The sequence below is a fragment of the Barbus barbus genome, assembly GCF_936440315.1.
Source record: "Barbus barbus genome assembly, chromosome: 36".
Lineage (NCBI taxonomy): Eukaryota > Metazoa > Chordata > Actinopteri > Cypriniformes > Cyprinidae > Barbus > Barbus barbus.
In genome coordinates this window covers 8,813,745-8,838,346 of record NC_136714.1, presented here as the reverse complement: position 1 = coordinate 8,838,346, position 24,602 = coordinate 8,813,745, and the positions used below count along the sequence as shown (strand labels likewise).

Genomic DNA, 24,602 nt, shown 5'->3' with positions numbered 1-24,602 from the left:
AAATGTAGTCTGCACGCATCTGAAACTGAGCGCAGACATTCAGTGCTATTTATTGTTTGAATAATCAATTAATAGGACACACCAGGGCAACAAAACACACCTGTCAGTCACATGGTAACTTTTGGTAACATGAAAAATGGGTGGGTTCAAACAAAAGGTGATATCTTCTAAGTTGTGTATCAGATCCAGATGAAAATACCTGTAAATAAAAGCTGAAATGTTAAATCTCTCATCTCATATTCATCTTTTGATGTCAAACCCAAATGTTTTTAGTCTACAGCAAAAATAAAGGAATTTGCCTCTAACTAACAGAATCTCTGTAGTTGTCAAGGTTTTTTTTTTCTTCTTCCCTGCAATGTTTTAAAACCATATAATGGGAGAAGAAAACACATCTACATCAAATACTACTACATTTGCTTTTTAAAAAAAAATTTAATACCTACAAATCCCTGAATTTACTATACTCTGAGAAATCCAGTGAGCACCCCATTTAACACAATCCCTCCAGTTAGTATAAGTGTGCTATTCAGTGTGCTGCGACTGCTGTGGTACTTCTGTTCAAGGATGAATAAAAGACAACATAATCAGTCAACAGACAAAGTCCATGATGAAAGACATTTTTTTTTATTTTTTTGACCACTTAGGTAATCTTATAACAGACAGAAACTACCTTCTGTATAGCCCTTATTTTCTATAGCGTAAGATTCATCTTTGGTCTCAGGGACTTGTACACCTGCTCTGATTAAAGCCTGAAAATAAGATAAAGACTGCAGTCATCATCTATCCAAACAGACTATATTATATAGTCTCACCTCTTGAGTCACTTTTTTTCCAGTCCAATTTGCAAATGAGGATGATGAAGAACAAGGACTGTAGGAAAGCACAGCCAAAAAACCCAATCCACAGACCTAACAATAAAAAGGTATTCAGCATGGTAATGTTGTTTATAGCAATATTGTACAGCGTGAAATAGCTGTTTCACTACAAATAGCATCAGAATATAAAGAAAACTGTTATCTACGCTCTTAAAAAATATTGATTCTTTATTGGCATCTATGGTTCAATGAAGAAGCTTTAACATCCATGGAATTTTTCCATCATCACACAAAAGCTTCTATAGAGAAAAAGTTTCTTCAGATTATTAAAATGCTCTTCACACTAAGAAAAGATGATTATTTTAGGAACTGTGCACTGAAAGTTTCTTTGGGCAATGCAAATAATTCTTCTATGACATCACTGAAAAAAACACCACTTTTTAACCCTTATTTTTAAGAGAGTACTAGAGTAGGGTAAGGCATTCAAATAAATAAATGTATCTTTTGGTATTCCACGTTTGAAAGAAAATCATAGGGTGAAGCATACATTTTTTTTTTCTTTTTTTACAAATTTCAGCTTCCTATTTCTAATATTTCAAAATTATGAAGTTGACTTTATTACCAATTAAGCCCATGTTGAGAGCAAACATCAGGGACACTCCAATTGGAAATCCCACAAAATAATATCCCACAATGTTACAAAGAGCATCAAGCAGTTGCTTTCCAGCACCTCTGACAATGCCACCTGCAATAGCCTACAATCAGAAAACAAAACAAAACAAAAACAAACAAACAAAAAAAATGTAAAAGATGACAGGACTATTTTTCAAGCATACAAACTTTGTTTAAAGAACATTATTAAACTTACAGAAGTGGCATCAAATATATGAACAAAGCCATACATGACCATGATACTCTGAGGACAATTTCCCTGCGAGACAGAGAGTTATAGACTTCATCAAGCGCTTCTCCACAATTTAATGAAAAACCAGCCACACAATCAACAAAAACTGTATACAACATAATTTCAACATTGTCATGTGTTTAAAATAACAAAAAAGCCCTGTGAGATAATAAGATCACCATGTGGACTACTATGTACTGTTTAACAGTAATTCTGGTAACTTACTCATCTGTGCTAAAGATGTATCCAATAACATTGTTAGTACCTCCAATTATGGTTGCAATCACACAGGACAGAAGTACTAGAGTAGAAGAGAAAAGAATCAGGTATTGAAAGAAAATGACTGTAAAACATCACTGTATGAGTAACAATGATATTACAGTTTTTTTATTCAATTTGTACTATTTTCACAACGTGTATATTTTCAAAACTCTTAGTACAAAAATCCAAACTGATCACACTTGTAACATCGTTAGTCCTTCTTTTCAAAACTGATCTCATGCAATTATAATTCATCACAATTACACATTTTCAATTAACTTTTTTTTTTTTTTAAACAGTAATTTAGGCAATAATTACCATGTTAAAAAATACACTTAACATTACCTAACTTGGATAACTCGCATAAAATCCATAATGTTTGTAAAAGTATTTATTCAGTATCTTACTGTATCAAAAGGTGTGATCAAGGTATGACATAGCCATTAGGTTTTGTGCTAGAACAGAGTTTACTGTCAATGCAGTAAATGTCCTGTGTGTGTGTGTACCTACTTAACCATAATTTGTTCCTAAACTATGGTTAAGTAGGTAGACACACGCACACACACACACACACAAACACGCGCACACGCACACATCATTATGGTGACATTCCATAAGAGTAATGGGTTTTATACTGTACAAACTACATTCTATCCCTCATACACTAACCCTACTCCTAAACCGACCCCCCCTTATCTATAGATGCGCCAAATGGTTAACTGATTAACCATTAAGATTTAGATTAAATAATAGAAAAGTGTATTGAATGAGAAGACATGCAAATTAAAATTTTGATAGTAAGAGCTTTATGAAAGGCAGTTACTGTGAATGAAACATTTATGAAACACTTATTTTGTGTGAAAAGAATCATTTGTGATTGTGTGTACTGTACTAAGACAATTGAAAACATGCTGAAATGTTTTTAAAAAAGTGCACTTTTGATGATTTGTTGTGATATTTTTGTTCTACCCAGTTAAAAGATAGAAGTACTTGCGCTGTCCAATCTATACAGACTGTGTCAGTTCCCCGAATAGCGAGGTCAAAATATAAATTTAATGCAGGATCTAGAAAGAATCTGATCGTGATTAATCCAGAAAAATGCTAAATAAATGAACAAAAAACATTTTTAAAGCTTGGGCTCCTAAACATTAGATCACTCGCACCCAAAGCAATTATTGTAAATGAAATGATCACAGATAATAATTTTGATGTACTCTGCCTGACTGAAACCTGGCTTAAACCAAATTAATATTTTGGTCTAAATGAGGTCTAATACTCCACCAAGCTACTGTTATAAACATGAGCCCAGTCAGACTGGTCGTGGCGGCGGCGTGGCAACAATATATAGTGATATTCTCAATGTTACTCAGAAAACAGGATACAGGAGGTTTAACTCATTCAAAATATTTCTGCTTAATGTTATACTGTTAGATATGCAAAATAAATCTCTGCTATCTCTTGCTCTGGCTACTGTGTATAGACCACCAGGGCCATATACAGATTTCCTAAAAGAATTTGCAGATTTTCTCTCAGATCTATTGGTTAATGTTGATAAACAGCTAATTGTCGGAGATTTTAACATTCACGTTGATAATACAAATGATGCATTAGGACTTGCGTTTACTGACCTAATAAACTCTTTTGGAGTCAAGCAAAACGTCACCGGGCCCACTCATCGTTTTAATCATACACTAGATTTAATTATATCGCATGGAATTGATCTTACGATATAGATATCGTACCTCAAAGTGATGTTACTGATCATTTCCTTGTATCGTGTACAGTATTACTGATATTAACTACACTGAAAAAAATGATTCTGACCCCTTGTAAATGTTACATGTTTTTATCTGGTTAATTTCACTGATTTTAATGTGTTATTTAATCCTACATATTTTTTATTATTAATTTTCAAATTCACTGCCCTTGTTTAAAACAAGTTAATTTCATTCAATTAAAAGTAATTAGAAAAAAATACGTTTCATTTAATTTCCATATACTGTCCGGTCTGCGCATGTGCAGACTCATTTTTTTTCTGAAGGCGCCAAAGTGGGGGGATTGAACGTTATGCACTCGTTTGAATGCTGCATCCAGCTCTGCATTTTCGGTAAGTAAGCAATATATAATCATTGGTGTGTTATATTTGTTATTTAAACAGGGTTCTGTTTACACTTTTAAACGTTTTATAGAAAAAAAATGTGTTTAGCTAATGCAAAGTTTGTGTGTTTTTATATAAATTACATTAGCTAAGGTTTCAGCGACTAGCTTAACCACGTGAGTTGTGTAGCTAAGGTTAGTAAGTTAACTTTTAAGTTAATGCTTGGTGAATTCAGTGTTTGTCTTGACTTATTTATTAGTTTGTGGAAGCCGAAAAAAAGCAAAACAGTTTTACGAATATTAACGTTAATTGTACCAGCACCTTCCTTGCTGTCTAGGCTTGTATGTTACGTTAGACTGGCCAAGCCTAACATTACATTAACGTTATTCCTGACTGGCTGTAAGCATGTTTTCTAATGTTGTCAATTAACATTAGGACAAAATACACCTGTGAAATCATGTTGGTAAAATGTGGTTAATGTGCACTGACGGCAAGAATTTATGTTTCTACATAATCATAATGGCAGGCCTAGGTAACGTTGGGTGCCTGAATTGACCGTTTCTTTAAAACTTTGTATTCTTTTGACACCCGTAGACCCGCCCCTACTCTGCAGCTGACTGGCTCCGACCGACCGTGACATTTTCAAGGCCTGTCACTCCACTTGCGCAAACCTACCCAACGAATGCAACGAACACTAGCCAATCAGAGGCAGGTATTCGCGGAATGAAGAAGATGTCAAAAACATTCTCCTATAGAAGAAAAGAGGTAGTGCAGGACAATCCAGGTGCCGGAGAGTTTAAAGCCAGGTGGCCTGCACTTTTTCACATTGATGAGGTAAGCACATGCTTGCTCCCTGGGTTTTTACATTGCACTTTGACCCCTTGTATATAAAAAAAATATTATTAAGGTTTAAATAAGGATGCAGGATGCTGGTCCAGTTTTGATTTCTTGCCATTACCCTTGATTGATAGCAATACATCTGGCTAGAACACACTGTACACCTAATATAAGAAAATTTGAATATATCTATTTAATAGCTACAAAATATCATTACACCAATGGCTGATCTCAGTGCTCTTTGTCTTCTGTTGTTGTTTTTTTGTGTGTGTAATAGATAAATGCTGAATTCCAGCGCATAACAACCGTCCCACTTGAAACAACCTTCATGGCTCAGTTGGACAGCCATTTTCCCCAGCTGACATCTATTTTCAACAAAAAGGGAGGTGTTTCTGGCCAAAAACTAGCCAAACATCTGGCGATCTTGCAAGAGGTAAACATGTTTTTACATTTTAGTAGAAAATATCTTATACACTGTGGAGAAACCTGAAATATACCCGTCTAGTGCCAGCCTTGATTATTTGTAAGGGGCAAGGTTCCTAACGCTACATCCACACTACTACATTTTTGTTTTAAAACGGAGACCTTTTGGTACATTTGCACCTACCATGCAGACTGAACTGTCACCCTATCGCCCTACACATTCAGACCTGATATTTAATGAAAATGAAGTCACAATACACTAACATTCTTTAGCTAAAGAAGGCAGTCCATTTACAAAATGTATAATGAAGTCATTGTGTATATATTTTTGAGGCTACCACAGGTTTGAATTATTCTACAGTTTCAAGACATTTTTTATTTATTGTATTTTAATAGTTTTAGTCCTTTTACACAGGCTAGAAGTGACATCAATCTTAAAAGGGCAGCAGTCCTCAAGGCACTTTGCATCTACCTTGGTGAGGATGATGGACATCTCATTCGGGAGTATAAGGCAAGTCATTGTAATTGCATTTATCAGTCTGATGTACTGTCTTGTATTATAAAATTTAAGATCCTAATGTCACTAACCCACTAGTTAGAAGAAAATGAATTTAAAGGGGCACTCAACAAAACAAACCCGATGCATAACAAAATCAGTGTGTTGACACCAAAACTATGGCAGCTGTAGTCCTATCACAGTCTGGGGTCTAGAGCTATTATAGTGTGGAAGCCTGCTGTTTATTTAAATCAACTAATGCAAAACTTGAAAAATGCTCTAGCCACTAAAGCATGTCACTACATAGGATCATACTGGTGTTTTTATGTTTTAGCCCATTGATGACGAATGCATTAAAGGAGAACTCCGGTCAATTTTAACATTGAGCTCATTTTTTTGTAAATTTGGAGTGCTGTCAGTACAGAGAACCTGTTTTTTGGTCCACAGTAGTCGATTGTCGAGTTCAAGCGCATAGGTTTAGTTACCTATGATCACGCGCGTGATCTCGACAATCGACTACTGTGGACTTCGACCGAAAACAGGAAATAAATACAGGTATGTGCGCTGGCTGCATTAACATCACTTTTATTCATATCTTTCACATCTGCTGCAGTCAGATTCACCCGTGTTCACTCGAAAGGAATCACTCACATGGCTGGGCATTTGTAATGACACATCAAGGATGTTAAGAGGCTAAAAGCAGGTTTAAAACTTGCCCCATTGAAGTCAACAGGGTGCCAATTTTAAAAAGAGGATAACACTATGTAGGCAACCGATTTCTGTCGTTTTTCTCTGTACTGACAGCACTCCAAATTTACAAAAAAATGAGCTCAATGTTAAAATTGACCAGAGTTCTCCTTTAACATTACCACTGACCATTTTCCAAAGCATCAATTTTAACCATATAAGTAGCCATAAGCTTCAGAATATTTGTATAAAAATCAACAATTTGCTGCACAGTTTTCAAAGCAGGTACCATTTTCTAAACACACCCTGGTGCATTCAAGAACTCTGACATACGATAATTATTAACAGACTCTTACAAACTTTATGTTGAGGAAATTAAATCCTGCAGAGTAAAACAACATGGATGTTGTCACAGGATGATGTACATTTGTCTGTGTCTGGACTGGAGATGTTCAGTAATTGGCTAAAACATTTTAAACCATCAGTTTGGTTCTTGAAACAATAAGGCAGGCTTTATTCATTATTTTTCTTATTGTTCAATTAAAAGACCAAAACCAACAATGTGTTAGTCCATCTCTCAATCCATTCTGACTTCTGTGTCTCTGCTCCATTTGCAGAAAAGTTTTGATATTTTTCACAATGCCATAAAAACAAAAATCTGTGGTTTGTTAATTTACATGAACCTTTATTTTACTGACCAGTGTAATTATATATTGTAAATATAAAGAAATTTAGAATTTTCAGGTCATTAAAATCTATTACATAAATTCATGTTTTTCTTATATTCTACAAATATACAGGACATTGAAGGAGATGACATCCAGAGAGACCTGCAGAATTCCACCATGGGCGTATATGTCATCAACAAGGAGGGTGGAGAAATTGGAGCACATGATGACATTGGCATTTATGTTGAAGGAGAAATCATTCTGGACAACATTGGATCTGTAGCCCAAGCATGTGCAATGATGCTGGGAGTCATCTATGTATTGAACATGGCTTACCCCAAAGAGCTGAAATACTCCTATGAATTCTTTCAAAAAGTGCTCTTGAAAATGGATGGAGAAAGGCTTTCCCCCAAAGTCCTTGGACTAAAGAACAAAATCATTGCTGGACTGTAGGATTTCTTCAGCCGCTCATGTGAATGCCGCTAAGCTGCATTTTTAAATCTGGTTTGGGAGGCGATAGAAAACATTTAGTATGATGTAAAATGCAGCCCTAGAAGATGCAAAGTGAATGGTGGACTGTAATACATAGCCACTGGTGTGAACATTTAAAGTTGTCATTTAAAATTGAGGCATTGCATAAGAAGAGGACGCAATGAGATGACGTCATTAAAAGAGCTCTTGTCAAAGTTCAAACGATGGAGAACCATGTGTAAAACATGGAATTATGACATTTCTTGTTAGTTTCATGTAAGAATGTTACAGCCTCCTCATTGCTCCACACAAATGTTATGTTTCATTTGCACCTATTTTTATTATTCTCAGAGGAACTTAAGCTTCAGTGGACATTTAAGTCACGTTTCATTTTATTCAGTAAGTCTTTAATTTTTTTTCCTATTACAGTATTTTTTGAATGTAACTGTTTGCAGTTTTTTGTAATTTCAGCATCAGGTCCTCAGTGTCCACTGTGTTGCAGCTGTGGACAGTTCTTGTACTATAGTATTTTATGTTCTGTATAGTAATGGTGTATTTTGTTATTTGTATATGTTGTGCTCTTGCAAAGTCTTCCAGCTAATCTGGTTCATTTGTTTTGTTTTTGTTAAGAATGGTTCAATGTATTTTATGTTAATTGGTGATACTACTGCAGAAAGCAATTTGAGAAATGGTGACTATTGAGATACATTACTGAGACTCTTGTTTGGGAGATTACTGAGTTACAGTACTGCCATTCTTGTTTGAGTGAGCAAAAATATCTCTTGGATCACAAATAAAGTTACAGTTGAAAATATTGGGTTTGCTTTATTTGTCTGAATATTAATGAATGATACAATAGATTAAAAAAATATTGGATTAAAATTCATTTTAATGTAGAAATTAAACGATTAAATTGATCTGGTTGCACAATTAATTTGAGTAAATTCTACTCAAAATAGTTTAGCTAAAATTATGAATATAGTTAATCTGAAATTACTGAATGGATTAATAAACTCAATGTATAAAATATAAGTACAACCAATTTATAAAATATAAGTAAACTCAACTTATAAAATATAAATTCACTCAACTTAAAAAATATATCTGAATTTAGATAAATTTATTTCGTGCAACCCCTTGACGTAATAAAATTAAGTAAATTCAACATAACATTTTTTTCAGTGTATATGGCTCCGCGTTATCGTCCGGGCAAAACTATTGTTCCAGCCACCAAAGACAGATTCACAAATAACCCGCCAGATTTATCTCAACTGCTCTGTGTACCCATAAATACACATGAACTAGACGAAATGACTAGCAACATGGGCACTATCTTCTCTAATACATTAGAAGCTGTTGCCCCCCTCAAATTGAAAAAGGTTAGAGAAAAACGTACTGCGCCATGGTACAACAGTTATACCCTTTCTCTCAAGAAATAAACTCGTAATCTTGAGCGCAAATGGAGAAAAACTAACTTGGAAGTTTTTAGAATTGCGTGGAAAACCAGTATGTCCAGCTATAGACAGGCTCTAAAAGCTGGCAGGGTAGAGCATATCCGCAAACTCATAGATAATAACCAAAACAATCCAAGGTTCTTATTTAGCACAGTGGCTAGATTAACAAATAAACAGACGCCGCCCGATCTAAATATTCCCTCACAGTTTAATAGTAATGACTTTATGAATTTCTTTACTGATAAAATAGATAACATCAGAAATACAATAACAAATATATATTCTACTACGTCAAGTATGTCAGCTTCATTCATCGCACCCAAAGAAAAACTGCAGTGCTTTACAACTATAGGACAGGAAGAGCTAAATAAACTTATCAGTGCATCTAAACCAACAACATGTTTATTAGATCCTGTACCCACTAAACTATTAAAAGAGTTGTTACCTGTAGCAGAAGAACCGCTTCTCAATATTATTAACTCCTCGTTATCTTTAGGTCACGTCCCAAAACCATTCAAGCTGGCAGTTATTAAGCCTCTTATTAAGAAACCACAACTAGATTCTAATGAACTGGCAAATTACAGACCCATTTCAAATCTTCCGTTTATGTCTGAAATTTTAGAAAAAGTTGTGTCTGCTCAATTGTGCTCCTTCTTGCAAAAAATTGATCTCTATGAAGAATTTCAGTCAGGTTTCAGGCCTCACCATAGTGCAGAAACTGCACTTGTTAAAATGACAAATTACTTGCTTCTTGCTTCAGACCAAGGCTGCATCTCATTGCTAGTATTACTTGATCTTAGTGCTGAGTTTGACACTATAGACCATGATATACTCATAGATCGATTACAAAACTATACTGGTATTCAAGGGCAGGGTTTAAGATGGTTTAGATCCTACCTGTCCTATCGCTACCACTTTGTTCATTTAAATGGAGAGTAATCACAATTATCACCAGTAAAGTACGGAGTACCACAAGGATCTGTCCTAGGTCCTCTGCTATTTTCAATATACACGTTGCCTCTTGGTAATATTATTAGAAAATACGGGATTAGTTTTCATTGTTATGCTGATGATACTCAACTATATATCTCAACAAGACCAGATGAAACTTCTAAACTATCTAAGCTAATAGATTGTTTTAAAAATGTAAAAGATTGGATGACCAATAATTTCCTCCTATTAAATTCAGATAAGACCAAAAAACAGTACACAGAATCTCTTGGATTACAATTTGCAACTAGACGGATGTACTGTTACGTCCTCTAAAGTAAAAAATCTGGGTGTTATATTAGACATGTACATTACATTTACATTTATGCATTTAGCAGACGCTTTTATCCAAAGTGACTTACATTGCATTCAAGTTACAGTTTTTACATTTTATCAGCTCTTACATAAGACAGCAACTTATCCTTTGAAAATCATATTTCCCATGTTACAAAAACAGTATTCTTCCATCTTAGAAACATTGCCAAGCGTCGAAACATGCTACCTGTTTCTGATGCAGAAAAGATAGTTCATGCATTCATGACCTCTAGACTGGACTATTGTAATGCACTGCAATATGTTGTGTTATTTTGTTTACTCACTATAGCATTATCTTATTCAAAATATTAGACATGTTTAAAAATATAATCCATATACTATTCTATGCAAAATATGATATCCAAATATTAATTACTATTTTACTGGATGTCTAAATACTGATTATAAGTCTTAAAGTGCCATCCACTGGCCATACTGATTATAAGTCTTAAAGGGCCATACACTGGCCAAACGCAGGTGTTTTACCAGTGAACTTAAAAAACCCGATGAACTTTGGGTGATTTCCAGAATATGACAGGTACACGTAAACAACTGTGATGTATGTCCTCTGGGATCACTGCCAACCAATGGGGGCGGCGGAATAAAGATCTTTTTTAAAAATGGCGGATCTGGCCAAATGCCACCATTAAAAATGGACCAGGTGGGCTAGTAATTAATTGTGGCAAACCAGACAGGCGTAACCAATAAAAAACAGGAACTACCAAATTTGGGTAGTGAAAAAGGTATAAAATGGATGTATGGACAGACAAAGACAGAGAGACAGTGGATGTGGCGACTTCTCTCTCGGCTTTGTTACTTGTTAATAAAGTCTTCCTTTGACATCTGAAACTCTGCTGTTTTGAGCCTCTATGACTGCACTGACTGAGATCCAGACCAGCAACAACCGCGGCGGGCCACAACATAAACTTGGTGTCACGAACAGGATTGGACTGGGGTCCGGCGTCCTGGAGGGCCGTTGCGGGCGGGAGGCCTGGGTTGACACGCAAACAATCAGAAATTAAAGAGGCCTCAGGTAAGCAATTTTTGCTTATATATTGGATATAAGATTGTTTGCGTGGTTGACTAGGGTGGCGCCTGTAATGGTGGTCTAGGACAGGGCCTCACCAATCAACGAATTTAAGAACATAAAATAAGTGAGTATAGATTGATGAGTTTCAGATGTCAAAGGATACGCCCATTAGTAGAATAGAAAACACAAGAAGTGTTGTGTAGATTAGGAACTCCCGTGGTTACCGCCTCCAGAGTGTAGGGTCTGCTCGGACGGGTATAAGTAGTAGTGTGTGTCCTGTTTGTGGCACCAAAACCCGTAGGGACGGGTATTTAAGTAGTAGTGTCCAAGTGGGACAAAACCCGTAGGGACGGGTATCTGCAGATTTAACTGTTAGTCTTTGTTTGTTATATGTGAGTGTTGATACACTGAAGCTTTGAATGTTTGCTTGAATCACTAACTCTGCCAGCAATATTGCGCTGTTATTGCTGGAAACATATAAATATGTAAATACTATGGTAGAATTAGAAAGAAAGAACCAGTGTAAATAATTGTAAATATGTTAATGGAATTATGAGAGTTGAAAGAACGAAAAATATTCCAAAAACATTGGTTTTGTCGATTGTTTGGACATTCTCCAAAGTGTCAGCGCTGTGATCCAAACCGTGAAACTCAGTTGTTATTAAAAAAGAAGGGAGAATTGGTTGATTTTTGTAAAAAGAGAAGAGACAGTTTGAGCGCTTGACTTCTCACTGTTGAGCGGGAGAGAAGGAGAGCAGCAAAGGTGGGGGCCGGCTGTGTGTGTGTGTGTGTGTGTGTGTGTGTGTGTGTGTGTGTGTGTGTGTGTGTGCGTGTGTGTATGTGCTCGAGCAGTGTAAGTGTGAGTGAAAGAAGCGAGGAGAGCTAAGGAGGGAGGAAATAAAGAGAGGAGACATTTAAGTGTTTTGTGCCTGTCTCATCCAAAATAGAATGAAACGAACAGAGAAAAAGAATCATATGGAAAAATCAAATCACTGGGACAGTGAGAGAGAAAAACTAATTCAGGAGGCTTTGATTAAAACAAAAGGGATCCACAACCATTTTTGGTTGGAATCAAGTTTTGTTGATTTGGATGGACAGGTACAAAAGCTGACAGAATACAAGAAAAATAATTTTCTTAGGAAATTGATTGAAATTACAAATTTGAGAGAAAAATCAATTGAATGGCCAGGAATACCCTGGGAAGATGTGGTGTACAAACATATAAAAATTTGACAATTGACAACTAATTTATTTAGGCTCTGTGCTCCAGCATCTTCCCAATCGGAAAATAAATTAAATGTAAATGACATTAACGATAGTCAATTAATTTAGAAAAAGATAAAAAAGGGGGGTAAAATGACAGAGATAGAAGAAAAAAGGGAAAAAGAAGGGGAAAAAGGGGTAGAAAACTTCTAATAATGCGGGAAAAATGGTTATTGATTGATTATATGGAACCCTTAAACCCAATGTGGTGTACAAGAGACGAATTGAACATTAGTATATTCAAGATAAAAGGGTTTTGCATAAAATTAATGCCATCTCTCACTTACATGAGAGGAGACTGGAGTTTTGAAGCTTTCAGCTTGGGGGAACACATCATTTGGACAAAAAACAATCTTCAGATAAAACAACCAAAAGGCATTGGGTTACCCTTTAAGTTATTAACCAGAAAACATATTGGGATTATTTTGAAATATTTGAGGCAAACCAATCAGATTCTATAAATAAGGTGATAAGTCCTCAGCCCAGTAAAAGTCCAGGTGTAATCAGGGGTCGGATACTTTTAGTGGTCCTCGTCTGATGAGCTTGGTGAAGAATAGCTATTAAATTCAAATTACTGGGATTAGAGAGGTAAATCACCTAATAATAATAAAAAAAAAAAAAAGAGAAGTAATTAAATTAATACAATTCGTCAAGCAAATAAGAGAATTGAAATTTTACAATGTCTACTCCAGTAGAGGCATTGGCCTCTGAGAATCCAGTATGTAAAGAAACAATAAGGGAGCTCTCAAAGAGATGGGCAGAGAGAACAAAAAAATTGGCTACTAAGTGGCCGATGGAGGGAACATTTGATATGGCTGTGTGTGGAGACATGGAGGTTTTGATTAAAAATCACAAAACCAATGATAAATCTAAAAAGAGAAACGATAAAAGGGAACAAGAATTAGGGGTGTTGACTTTATTTAAACAACATGGGATCAAATTAATCAAATTGGAGAGGGAAAAGAAAAAGAATGAATCAAAAGAACAAAGACCACCTCCATATGCACCTTGCTGTGACCAGGTTGTTAACCAGATGCCTTTAATACAGGGAAAAATAGATATAAAGGGACCTATAGAATTTGAGGGGTACGTAAATGAAGAGTTAGATGAGCAGAGCTGCACAGAACAATTGCCAGTAGAAAATAGGGAGGAACTATATGCTCACAGGCGGTGAAGGAGGGGCTGGAGCCACAGGAGGAGGGGCAGTGGACATCCACACCATTGCCACAATCCAGACGAGAGAGAGAGAAAACAACCTACAGGGAGGAGCCAAGGATTGAAAAAAGGGGGACCAAGAACTACAAAGAAAAAAAGAAATCAGGTGAGCCTCTCACACATCGTCATCTTACAGCAATGCTAGAAGATTTGGAAGAATGCCACAGGCAAGTGACATCAGCGGGTAGAGGCAGGGAGAGCTGTGAAGAAGGAGAGTCTGATGAATCATCTGAAGGAGGAACGCCCTCTGCTGACTCAATCCAGGAAGAACTGGCACAGATGGAGGAAAGATGCAACAGGACAAGAGAAAAGATCAAGCAAGCTATCAACATGACAAAAGAAGAATATGATCAAGTAGAGAAATCACTACAACAAGACCTGGATGAATGGCTGCAACATCAATCAATGCAACATCACTCAAGTCTACATTACCCTGTCCAGCGGAAGCAGTACAAGCAAATAGCTGGGACATTGATCATGCAAGATATGGAGCCTCCAGGTAACCGACTTCAAGAACAAAGACAAAGAGAAGAAGAAGAAGAACACAGAACAACGAGATCAGCAAGAAAAGCTGAAAATGCTGAAGCAAGGTACGAGTGTCCTATCCTCATCAAACAAGGACATGCTCAATACATACCTTGGGCCGGACAAGACTTGGACTCTTTAGTCTCCCGCCTCCCAGATATCCATGAAGGAGCTGGAAAATGGATCAAAACAGTGGAAGAAGAAACAACAGGAAAGCTTTTGGCCCTAGGTGACATCAAAGCCTTGCTTGCAAAGTGCCTAGGAGCCTCCAAGATGAATGACATCCTCAAGCAGTCAGGCCTTCTTCATGCAGTGGATAAGCCTGGAGCAGATGGAATCTCTTTTGACAAACATCGACATGACATCTGGAGGGTACTGAGAGCTGAATACCCGATGCAAACTGACCCAAGCTGCCTGAAGGGGGAGCCGATGTGGGAAGCTGAGAACCCTACCACTTACATCCAGAAACAACTGAGACGATGGAAAGAAGAACTGGAAAGAGATCCAGAGCCAGATAGAGTACTGACAGCACTCTTCAGAACTGCCATTGTGGAAACCATGCCTGCATCAGTAAAGCTGAAACTGGAAGATGTGGTAGGTCTGAATTGAAAGTCACACAAAGAATTCAGAGGCCATGTGGTTCATGCTGTGGAACAATACAGAAAGCAAGAACTAAAGATAAGAAACCAAGAAAAAGAGTTACAAAGAAAATTGACTCAGATGCAACTTGAAGAACTGCTCAACAAGAAGAAAAAGATTCAAGCAGTGTAAAAAGAAGACGCCTCAGCTGTTATGGCGCCTGTCAATACTTCAGTGCCAGTCAATCCAGCAGCACCAATGAATATGGCTGCACCAGCAAATCAGATTGTGACAGCACAGGTGCCACCTGATGGACCAAGCAATGTGCCACAAGGACAACCACCAGTGGTCATATATCTCAAACCAGAGCAAGCAAACAACAGGAACTGGAACAAACAACAACAAGGAGGACGTGGCAGAGGCAAGTTCAACAACAACCAACAGAAACCAACCAACAGGAATATGTTGGGGGTGCAATCAGCCTGGGCACCTCAGAAGCGAGTGTCACATCAATCCTTGGCCAGAGAACCTGCCAATGACACCAGGAGTCAATTATGGACAACAAACAGTGCAGACTCAAGCTCAGGGCCCTGTCAACCCGTGGCGTGGTCCTGATCAAGGTTACTAGGGCTGCCCAGAGAATCCTGAGGGGAGGAATCAGCTGCCAATGATATCTTCTGATGCCGATCAAGAAACAATGTTGCGAGTTAATATCGAAGGAAAGCCAATAACTCTCATGCTTGACACGGGGGCCTCGTATTCCTGTTTGAATCTAAGGTATGCCTCGCACCTCCCTATGTCTGGAAAATATATAAAGACAGTAGGATTCTCGGGGGTAACTCAGCTACTTCCTATGACGGCCCCTGTGAGCATAAGCTTAGATGACACCGAAATAAGATTACCAATTTTAGTTTCAGGACATACACCTGTCAATTTGTTGGGTATGGATGCTATATAAGTAAATTGAGAATGCAAATATGGTGTACTCCAGATGGAATTTATATAAATGATAGAGCAGTGAGACAAATTAATCTTACAGAATTACAACAAATACAAGAGCCATGTGCTAACATATATTGGTTAGGTGAGTTGAAAGAAGATGTAGAAAAAACACTTAGCAAATGGGGAAGATACATAAGAGAACAACTTTGTGAACCAAGTCTACCAAAAACTGAATTTCATTGTACTATGAAGTATGATGAAAGCAAGGACCCAGATTTTGAAAAAAGATGGTTAAAAGACACCAAAGGACTAACAATCCATATGATGTCACAATATATAGTGATAGGACCAAAAGGCGCAGCTCTGCAGATAGATAGAGAAAAATTCATTGATGAATGGTTATATTTCAATCATCAGATAACATGTATTTTAAGATTTTATGTGCTACTCCAATGATGGGAATTCCTAGAATGGTTGTAAATACAAAAAATAAATCAAAGGTTGAGGAACATCAAACAAAGCAGACTTAATTAATAAAAGAAATAGAGAAACAACTGCCATTAGAATTACGGTCACAACATGATACAGATGTAGGGTTAGTAAAATCAGCTAATCCAATTAGAATAACACTTAGACCTGGAGCTAAAATACCCAGGAAAATACAGTACCCTTTGAAACCAGAAGCAATAGAGGGAATACAAATAAAAAAAATAAAAAAAAGACAATTGAGGGAGTAATGGCAGCAAGAATACTCATTGAAACTAATAGCCATAGTAACACTCCAATATTGCCAGTAGCTAAAGCAGATTATTAAATTATTAAAATTAAATTAAAATGGCGTCTGGTACATGATCTGAGAGCAGTAAATGTGGAGGACTGGCCTGCTGAGGTTCCAAATCCACATACGCTGTTAACCAATGTTTTATGTGCTGTTCCAATATATTCCTGATCTCCTACGCGCATGGTTTTGACCATTGCGCGAGGGGGAAATGATTAGAAAGGTAAAGCGCCAAGGTTTTTGGTTTCCTTATTTGCAGGGAATACTGGTCAAGTATCTATCTGAAACCCCCATAGCTTATGTAATTGATTGCACATTAGACGTTGAGTGCTTCAACAAGACAAAAGGGAAAAATGACCTGGGAAAATTCAAGGGAAATTGTGTAGTTATTTGGCATTTAAATAGAGAAATGTATCAAGACCCAGAAGTGTTTAAATCAGACTATAAAGACAAACATGACAATCATAACGGTTAAGGATAATTGCACAGAAGCTACCATTAGCTTTCCCCTAATTATCATTATGGACGAACAATCAGAAGCAGTGGCAGATATGGGTATGTGGGGGAAAAAGATTGCGAGCCACACTTCCAAAAGATTGGAAAGGTATCTGTACTAGAGTAAGATTGATGCAAGGAATAACAATAATTGAAGATGACATAGATGGGGTGAAGAACTCCCAACCAAAAAGAAATAGGGTAGAAAGAGCTTATAAAACAGACCTCTAGAGGGATACCAGAAAAATTTAAAGCAAGAAATGAGATAAAGTCTGGCTTTGAGTCTATATTCGTATGGATAACCCCAAATAAGAACGCAGAATGGATTAATTATATTTACTACAACCAGCAGAGATTCATCAATTACACTGATGATGCCTTAAGAGCTCTAGGAGAACAATTAGGTCCCACAAGTAAAATGGCTTGGCAAACCAGACAAGCTCTGAATTGGCTCTTAGCCGAGAAAGGAGGAGTTTGTGTAATGTTTGGTTCTGACTGTTGTACCTATATCCCAAATAATACAGCCCCGGATGGATCATTCACCCAAGCAATGGAGAAACTGAAAAAATCTGAGAGAGGAAGTGGCTAAGAATGCTGGAGCAGATAAGCAGATTGGAAACTGGTTAAATTCAATTTTTGGGTCTTGGAGGGAGTGGTTGATTAGAGTGGGCATCATAACAGCCATTGCTATTGTTGTGTTTTTTGTACTGTTCTGTTGTGTTGTGCCTTTCATCAGATCCATGCTGGCCAATGCCGCAGCCAAACAGATGCTTAACATATCGATAAGACCAACTGGAATTGACATTGGGTATACCCACGAACACACTGTGGACCTGGACTGGACGAATTGGATGACTTTGACCTGGACGATGTTGTGTAAACCTTCCTGAATAATAACGGAGTGGTAGGGAAGGGGTGCCTTTTGATTTTTTTATAATTTTTTATTTTAATCTTTTATAGAAATATTAGAGAATTTGGATAGTGTAGGGAGAAAGTTAGGGGTACTATGTATTTTCCTTTGGCATATGCCCCTTCCTGAAGTCATTCACTCCTTATATCATTTATCTTGAAATTATTAATTTACTAACCTTAAGTATGTAATGTGTGATTAATGAAAGAAAAGGGGACGATAAGGGTCTTAAGCAGGTCATTGTCCATGTTGTGAGAAATTGCAACCAGAAAAAGGTCATGATAAAGAAAGATTATGTATTTTTCTCTATTTAGTTCATTACATGTGATTACATTGATTAACATTTCATTGATTACTATAACGATGATTGCTTTATACACTGGGAAATGTCATCAGAAAGAAAGAAGAAAAGAGAAGGATCGACGAGCACCTCAGTGCTTAGCAACATGAGTAGATTCAACAGGAGGTTTAAAAACCCATCATCTACTCCAACACCAGACAGGGCTAAAGAACGCTCCTCTGGCAACGAAGGATAACATCACCAGATAGCGCTCTAGGCTACCGGATATGCCTAAAGTTCCTCTGGCTACGTGGGACAAACCAGTGTTTTTAATTCTTTTTAATTAGATGTGTTAATTAATCATTCATATATAACCATGACAACCATGGGCAAGGCTAAGACATTTCACGCACATGCTTTGATACACATTGTTGATTGATTCATAAATCGTTGACCCCCAAGAATGTATAGATAGGGAAGCAGATTCTTTTACTCTTTTCTAGTCAATTGTGAGGAGAGATGTTTGGATCTGACTTCCTCTGGAGTGCAGCATCACAAAGAAACCAATGGCTAAAGGAAGTAGGGGACCCTTGTAGGTTCATAATTGGATGAAAGGATGGGTGGACTTGTGATTTTGCACTCTGGGCAAAGGGATTAGTGGTGAGACTTGGTAAAGTCTCAGAGGGGGGAATATGTTGTGTTATTTTGTTTACTCACTATAGCATTATCTTATTCAAAATATTAGACATGTTTAAAAATATAATCCATATACTATTCTATGCAAAATATGATATCCAAATATTAATTACTATTTTACTGGATGTCTAAATACTGATTATAAGTCTTAAAGTGCCATCCACTGGCCATACTGATTATAAGTCTTAAAGGGCCATACACTGGCCAAACGCAGGTGTTTTACCAGTGAACTTAAAAAACCCGATGAACTTTGGGTGATTTCCAGAATATGACAGGTACACGTAAACAACTGTGATGTATGTCCTCTGGGATCACTGCCAACCAATGGGGGCGGCGGAATAAAGATCTTTTTTAAAAATGGCGGATCTGGCCAAATGCCACCATTAAAAATGGACCAGGTGGGCTAGTAATTAATTGTGGCAAACCAGACAGGCGTAACCAATAAAAAACAGGAACTACCAAATTTGGGTAGTGAAAAAGGTATAAAATGGATGTATGGACAGACAAAGACAGAGAGACAGTGGATGTGGCGGCTTCTCTCTCGGCTTTGTTACTTGTTAATAAAGTCTTCCTTTGACATCTGAAACTCTGCTGTTTTGAGCCTCTATGACTGCACTGACTGAGATCCAGACCAGCAACAACCGCGGCGGGCCACAACACTAGGTGGTTGTCCTGCATCTTCAATAAACAAGCTACAGATAGTCCAAAATGCAGCAGCTAGAGTTCTTACCAGGTCAATAAAATATGATTATATTACCCCAATTTTACAGTCTCTGCACTGGCTACCTATTAAGTTCTGTATCATTTACAAAATATTATTACTTGCCTATAAGGCCCTAAATGGTTTAGCTCCTGCGTACCTAACTTGTCTTCTACCACACTACAATCTAACCTACTCCCTAAGGTCGCAAAACTCTGGAATTGTGGTAGTACCTAGTATAGCAAAGTCCACTAAAGGAGGTAGAGCTTTTTCATATTTGGCTCCCAAACTCTGGAATAGCCTTCCTGATAACGTTCGGGGTTCAGACACACTCTCTCTGTTTAAATCTAGATTAAAGACACATCTCTTTAGCCAAGCATTCACATAATGCATCTTATAATCTTGTACTGCAGTTATATCTGATCAAATGTACATTATTATTATTCTTTAGCTTGGGTTGAACAAATCATTTTTGCTTAGATGGAACAGCAGCTACGCTAATTATGTCTCTATTTGTTTCTCTGTTTTTCTGCCACGGGATTAACATCCTGTGGTAACTAGGAATTACAGAAGCTTATTCAGTCTGGATGCAACCCTTAAATGATCTGAGATAACCGAACACCTGAGAAAAGATGATGCCAACCCCTCAGAGGACCTCAGAAGATGCCAATGCTCAGACAACATACATAATTACCAAATTTTGCCATAAGTTAAATATATTAAGGTTCTGCAATATATAAATATATTGTGGAAACTTAAATTCCTGTAGAGCTGCTTTGCAACGATTTGTATCGTAAAAAGCGCTATACAAATAAACTTGAATTGAATTGAATATTAGTACTAAGAGTTCTGAAAATTTAACAGTTGCTAGTGAAAATAGTACCGAAGCAAATAAAAAAAATAAAATTAATACTTTGTTTCATTTCAACAATAATTGATGAAACATGTTATATGCGATATTGCACTGATATATCAGCAGATTTCCAAATAATTAGACCTTTTCAGCATCATTTAAAGCTGTTGAAATGACCACCTACGTCCACAGACTAAAGAAACTTTAGCAGACATTGGCTTGTTCTGTTGTTTCCAGCTCCAAGTGCATTTCCCACCCTCACACCGGCTGCCACTGCAAATTCCAGTAGAAACTGAATGACAAGGAGGAAACAATGACTTGGTGACCAATGGCACACTGGGCTACTTTTTGGCAATGTTTTCTCGGAAAATATCATCAATTATTCTGCCTGTAAGTGACACATTAAACTTTTTTGCACACTATCATTTACACTGCAATTAACATTAAACGTTCACAAACATTAAAGGAACAATTCACCAAAAAAAACGATGTAAAGTAAATGTAAAGTAATCGTCTACTCATGCTGCTCCAAACCAAATTTCACTCAAAGTTCCTCACAGAAAGCTTGACTTTGACTTTACAAAGACTTTGCAAGAATACTTCACACGGGTCACATTAACGGCTTTTGTTGTATAGTTTTGTGGTTCTTTTTTAGCCTTTTTGGAGCTTGACAGTTGCCAGAGTATTTTGTGTTTTGGGGAAAATATCTCCTTTACCTTTTGCAATGACATGAGAATGAGTAAATCAAGAAAAATATATTTATTTATTTATGTTTTATTGCCAATTTCCAGCACCAATTTTCGTATTTGCTTTTTTTTTTTTAAAAACATATGTATCAGCAGCCTTTATGTATCAGCTGCAGGGCTTGTATCTTCAAAATCAGGTAACCTCCATTTTAACATTTGTAAAAATACAAATGTTAAAATGTTCTTAAGAGTTCTAACATTCGTGTATTTGGCGACACTTTTATTCAAAGTGACTTACATTGCATTGAAGTAATACATTTAATGACTTTATGCTTTACTTGGTAATCAAACTTATGACTTTGGTGTTGCTAGCTTTATGCTCTGCTGTTTGAGTACTGTATACTGTATATTGCTGTGATCCTGATGGCCTTTTTTTCCTTGTTTAGGCCTCAGATCATCACAGGAACAGCAGGAAATGTCCTCAATGCTTTAATAAACTACATCTTCCGTCATCATCTTGATCTTGGTGTGGCGTAAGAAGCTGTCTGGATTTTGTATATTCTATATTTAGAGACTATGTTTTCTTGTTTTCTTCATTATTTGAATGATAACCTGATGTGTTCACAGAGGATCTGCTGCTGCAAATGCAATTTCCCAGTATTCCTTGGCAGTGATTCTATATTTGTTCATCCATTGTATGGGCCTGCATAAAGCCACCTGGGGTGGTGAGTTTCTCCTATTCATTTCTGCAGAGATCTGTTTCCTAGTTCTGTATCTTGGAAAAAAGTTTTACAGGACACAAGTTTGTATTTAGTACTTTTAATGCACATTCTACAAGACTAGTTTCCTCATATTCACATGGGTGTGATTAATAAACTGTGTAGGCCTACATTGTTTTGACATGAATAATTTGGTTTAAATTATTTTGTTGATTACTCTGTTATTTCAATGCATGTTATTTTTCTCCCATGTGTTCTGCTGATATTGCCTCAAACACACACCATTAGCTGGTCTCGTGACTGTTTGCAGGAATGAGGTTCGTTTGCTTGGCTCTTTCCAGCATGCTCATGCTTTGTGCACAGCGGTGGACATATGAGATTGGTGGATTCCTTGCACGTTTGTAAACTTTCTGTGTATTTATTTCATTGTTTTTTTGTTTGTTTTTTCCCTGCCTCCCATACTTTTATTGCAGGACTCATCAGTGAAGGCGAGCTTGGGGTTCAGTCTGTCGTCTATGAACTGGCCAGCATTATGTACATGGTACGGCCAGCGTTACATGGTCTGATCTGATTTTGCTTTATAGCATGTGTTCCTGACTGGATCAGCCTCTTTGTATTGGTCCTGGAAACAAACCCAACACTAACTACAACATCCTAAACAATTCCTAAGCAAAAAGTAAGTACCACAGTTTCCACAAAAATAAATAAATAAACGGCATGACTGTGTTGAACTCTATATAAATACTCTAATACTACTAAATGTTTCTTGATCAGCAAATCAGCATATTAGATTTTTTTAAGTATATGTGACACTGAAGACTGGAGCTAATGGCTGCTGAAAATTCAGCTTTGCCATTACAGGAATACATTGCATTTTAAAATATTTTTTCCGAGAAAACATTGCCAAAAAGTAGCCCAGTGTGCCATTGGTCACCAAGTCATTGTTTCCTCCTTGTCATTCAGTTTCTACAGTAGCAGCCAGTGTGAGGGTGGGAAATGCACTTGGAGCTGGAAACAACAGAACAAGCCAATGTCTGCTAAAGTTTCTGTAGTCTGTGGACGTAGGTGGTCATTTCAACAGCTTTAAATGATGCTGAAAAGGTCTAATTATTTGGAAATCTGCTGATATATCAGTGCAATATCGCATAGAACATGTTTCATCAATTATTGTTCTGTACATTCTACTTTACATTTACAGTTTTTTTTGGTGAACTGTTCCTTTAATGTTTGTGAACGTTTAATGTTAATTGCAGTGTAAATGATAGTGTGCAAAAAAGTTTAATGTGTCACTTACAGGCAGAGCAGGCATGAATATTTTTACATAGAGTTGCGACAGACTGTTGAGAGAAGAAAGCAATCACACACAGTTAAAGAATCTTGTTTAAACCAATTTATTTCATAATACTTGCATAATTTACTACCAACGTTTTGCTAAGCAGGAACATTAGTTAATGCATAACATCCAGTAAATGCTGAAAGTGTCAGACCTGGCCACACTGGGACTCTGTCGAACAGCCAGCAGGATGGGCTCGGTGTTGATGAGCAGCGCCCAGCAGGGAAATGAAGATGGGAATCCCTCTCTGCAGTATCACACCCACCTGCTTCAGATTATTACTGCCAAACATCTGGAGGACACACTTCAATTCAGATTAAATCATTAGTACAAACGGCACTCACATTACTGAACATTCACTATCAGGCCTGAGAGATGAGTATATCGCATGCAGATGCCAATCCAGAGCCGATGGAGATGCCAGTCACATTAATAACCTGGGAGCAAAAAGGATGTATTTACAAATGGAAAGTTGATTTACAAATGAAAGTTTTAATGATTGCCATAATGAAGATATTTTGTTAACTCACAGCAATAGCCAAAGTCACACCGGCCAGTTCAGTTTTCCCCAAGTGTCCACAGAACACAGTGCTGATGAAGCTGATCAGAAAGATCATCAGCTGAGATATAAACTGCACGAAGAGGTATAACAGTTGCAATACATTTTCACTAAATGTCAGTTAAAATTCATTATAAGGCTTTAATTTGACTCTACACTGGATCTTAAGTGACATGAATGAACTGAACATGGCACAATACATTAATTGAAACATATTAATGAAAACATAATTAATAAATGAACTGAATTCAATTGTTATACTTAAAAAAACAACAACAATAACAATTCAATGCTATATTTAATTTACTTTTGTCAATGTAATATTCACACTTACCACTGGTCCAGCCAGTTTTAGCAGCTCTAAAATTTCTTCTTTATAATTTACCGGTAACAAACTTCTGAGTTTTCTTCGACATTCATCACAAACACTCGACTGAGCAACATGGCTTATGTCCTGTTTTGGGTATCCATTTATCTGGGTTTCTGTGTTAATACTGTTCATTCCAATATCTGAAGCCAGCCCCCTGTGACTGCACTAAGCACTAAGTTTTTACATGGTTAACTGTAAAACAAATATATCTACATATATATATATATATACACTGTTAGAAATTACCAGC

General features: G+C 36.9%; 1 protein-coding gene and 1 pseudogene across 2 annotated transcripts; one reads left to right on the top strand and one right to left on the bottom strand.

The window, feature by feature from the left end:
* Positions 1–522: 522 nt before the first annotated feature.
* Positions 523–24,484, bottom strand: LOC306855590 (multidrug and toxin extrusion protein 1-like; annotated as a pseudogene). Its single transcript has 12 exons — positions 24,317–24,484; positions 23,954–24,055; positions 23,792–23,860; positions 23,578–23,715; positions 23,385–23,427; positions 20,870–20,977; positions 1,945–2,020; positions 1,684–1,746; positions 1,438–1,570; positions 813–908; positions 671–749; positions 523–554 (listed from the first exon to the last, which is right to left on the bottom strand). The product of its transcript is annotated as a multidrug and toxin extrusion protein 1-like (transcript).
* Positions 4,802–7,694, top strand: LOC306855514 (uncharacterized protein; the record flags this gene model as incomplete). The annotated part of the gene is made up of 4 exons (XM_079394272.1): positions 4,802–4,912; positions 5,193–5,348; positions 5,754–5,849; positions 7,322–7,694. The coding sequence occupies 4 exons, from the start codon at positions 4,802–4,804 to the stop codon at positions 7,640–7,642; spliced, it is 684 nt and encodes a 227-aa protein (XP_079250398.1). The 3' UTR covers positions 7,643–7,694.
* Positions 24,485–24,602: the final 118 nt, after the last annotated feature.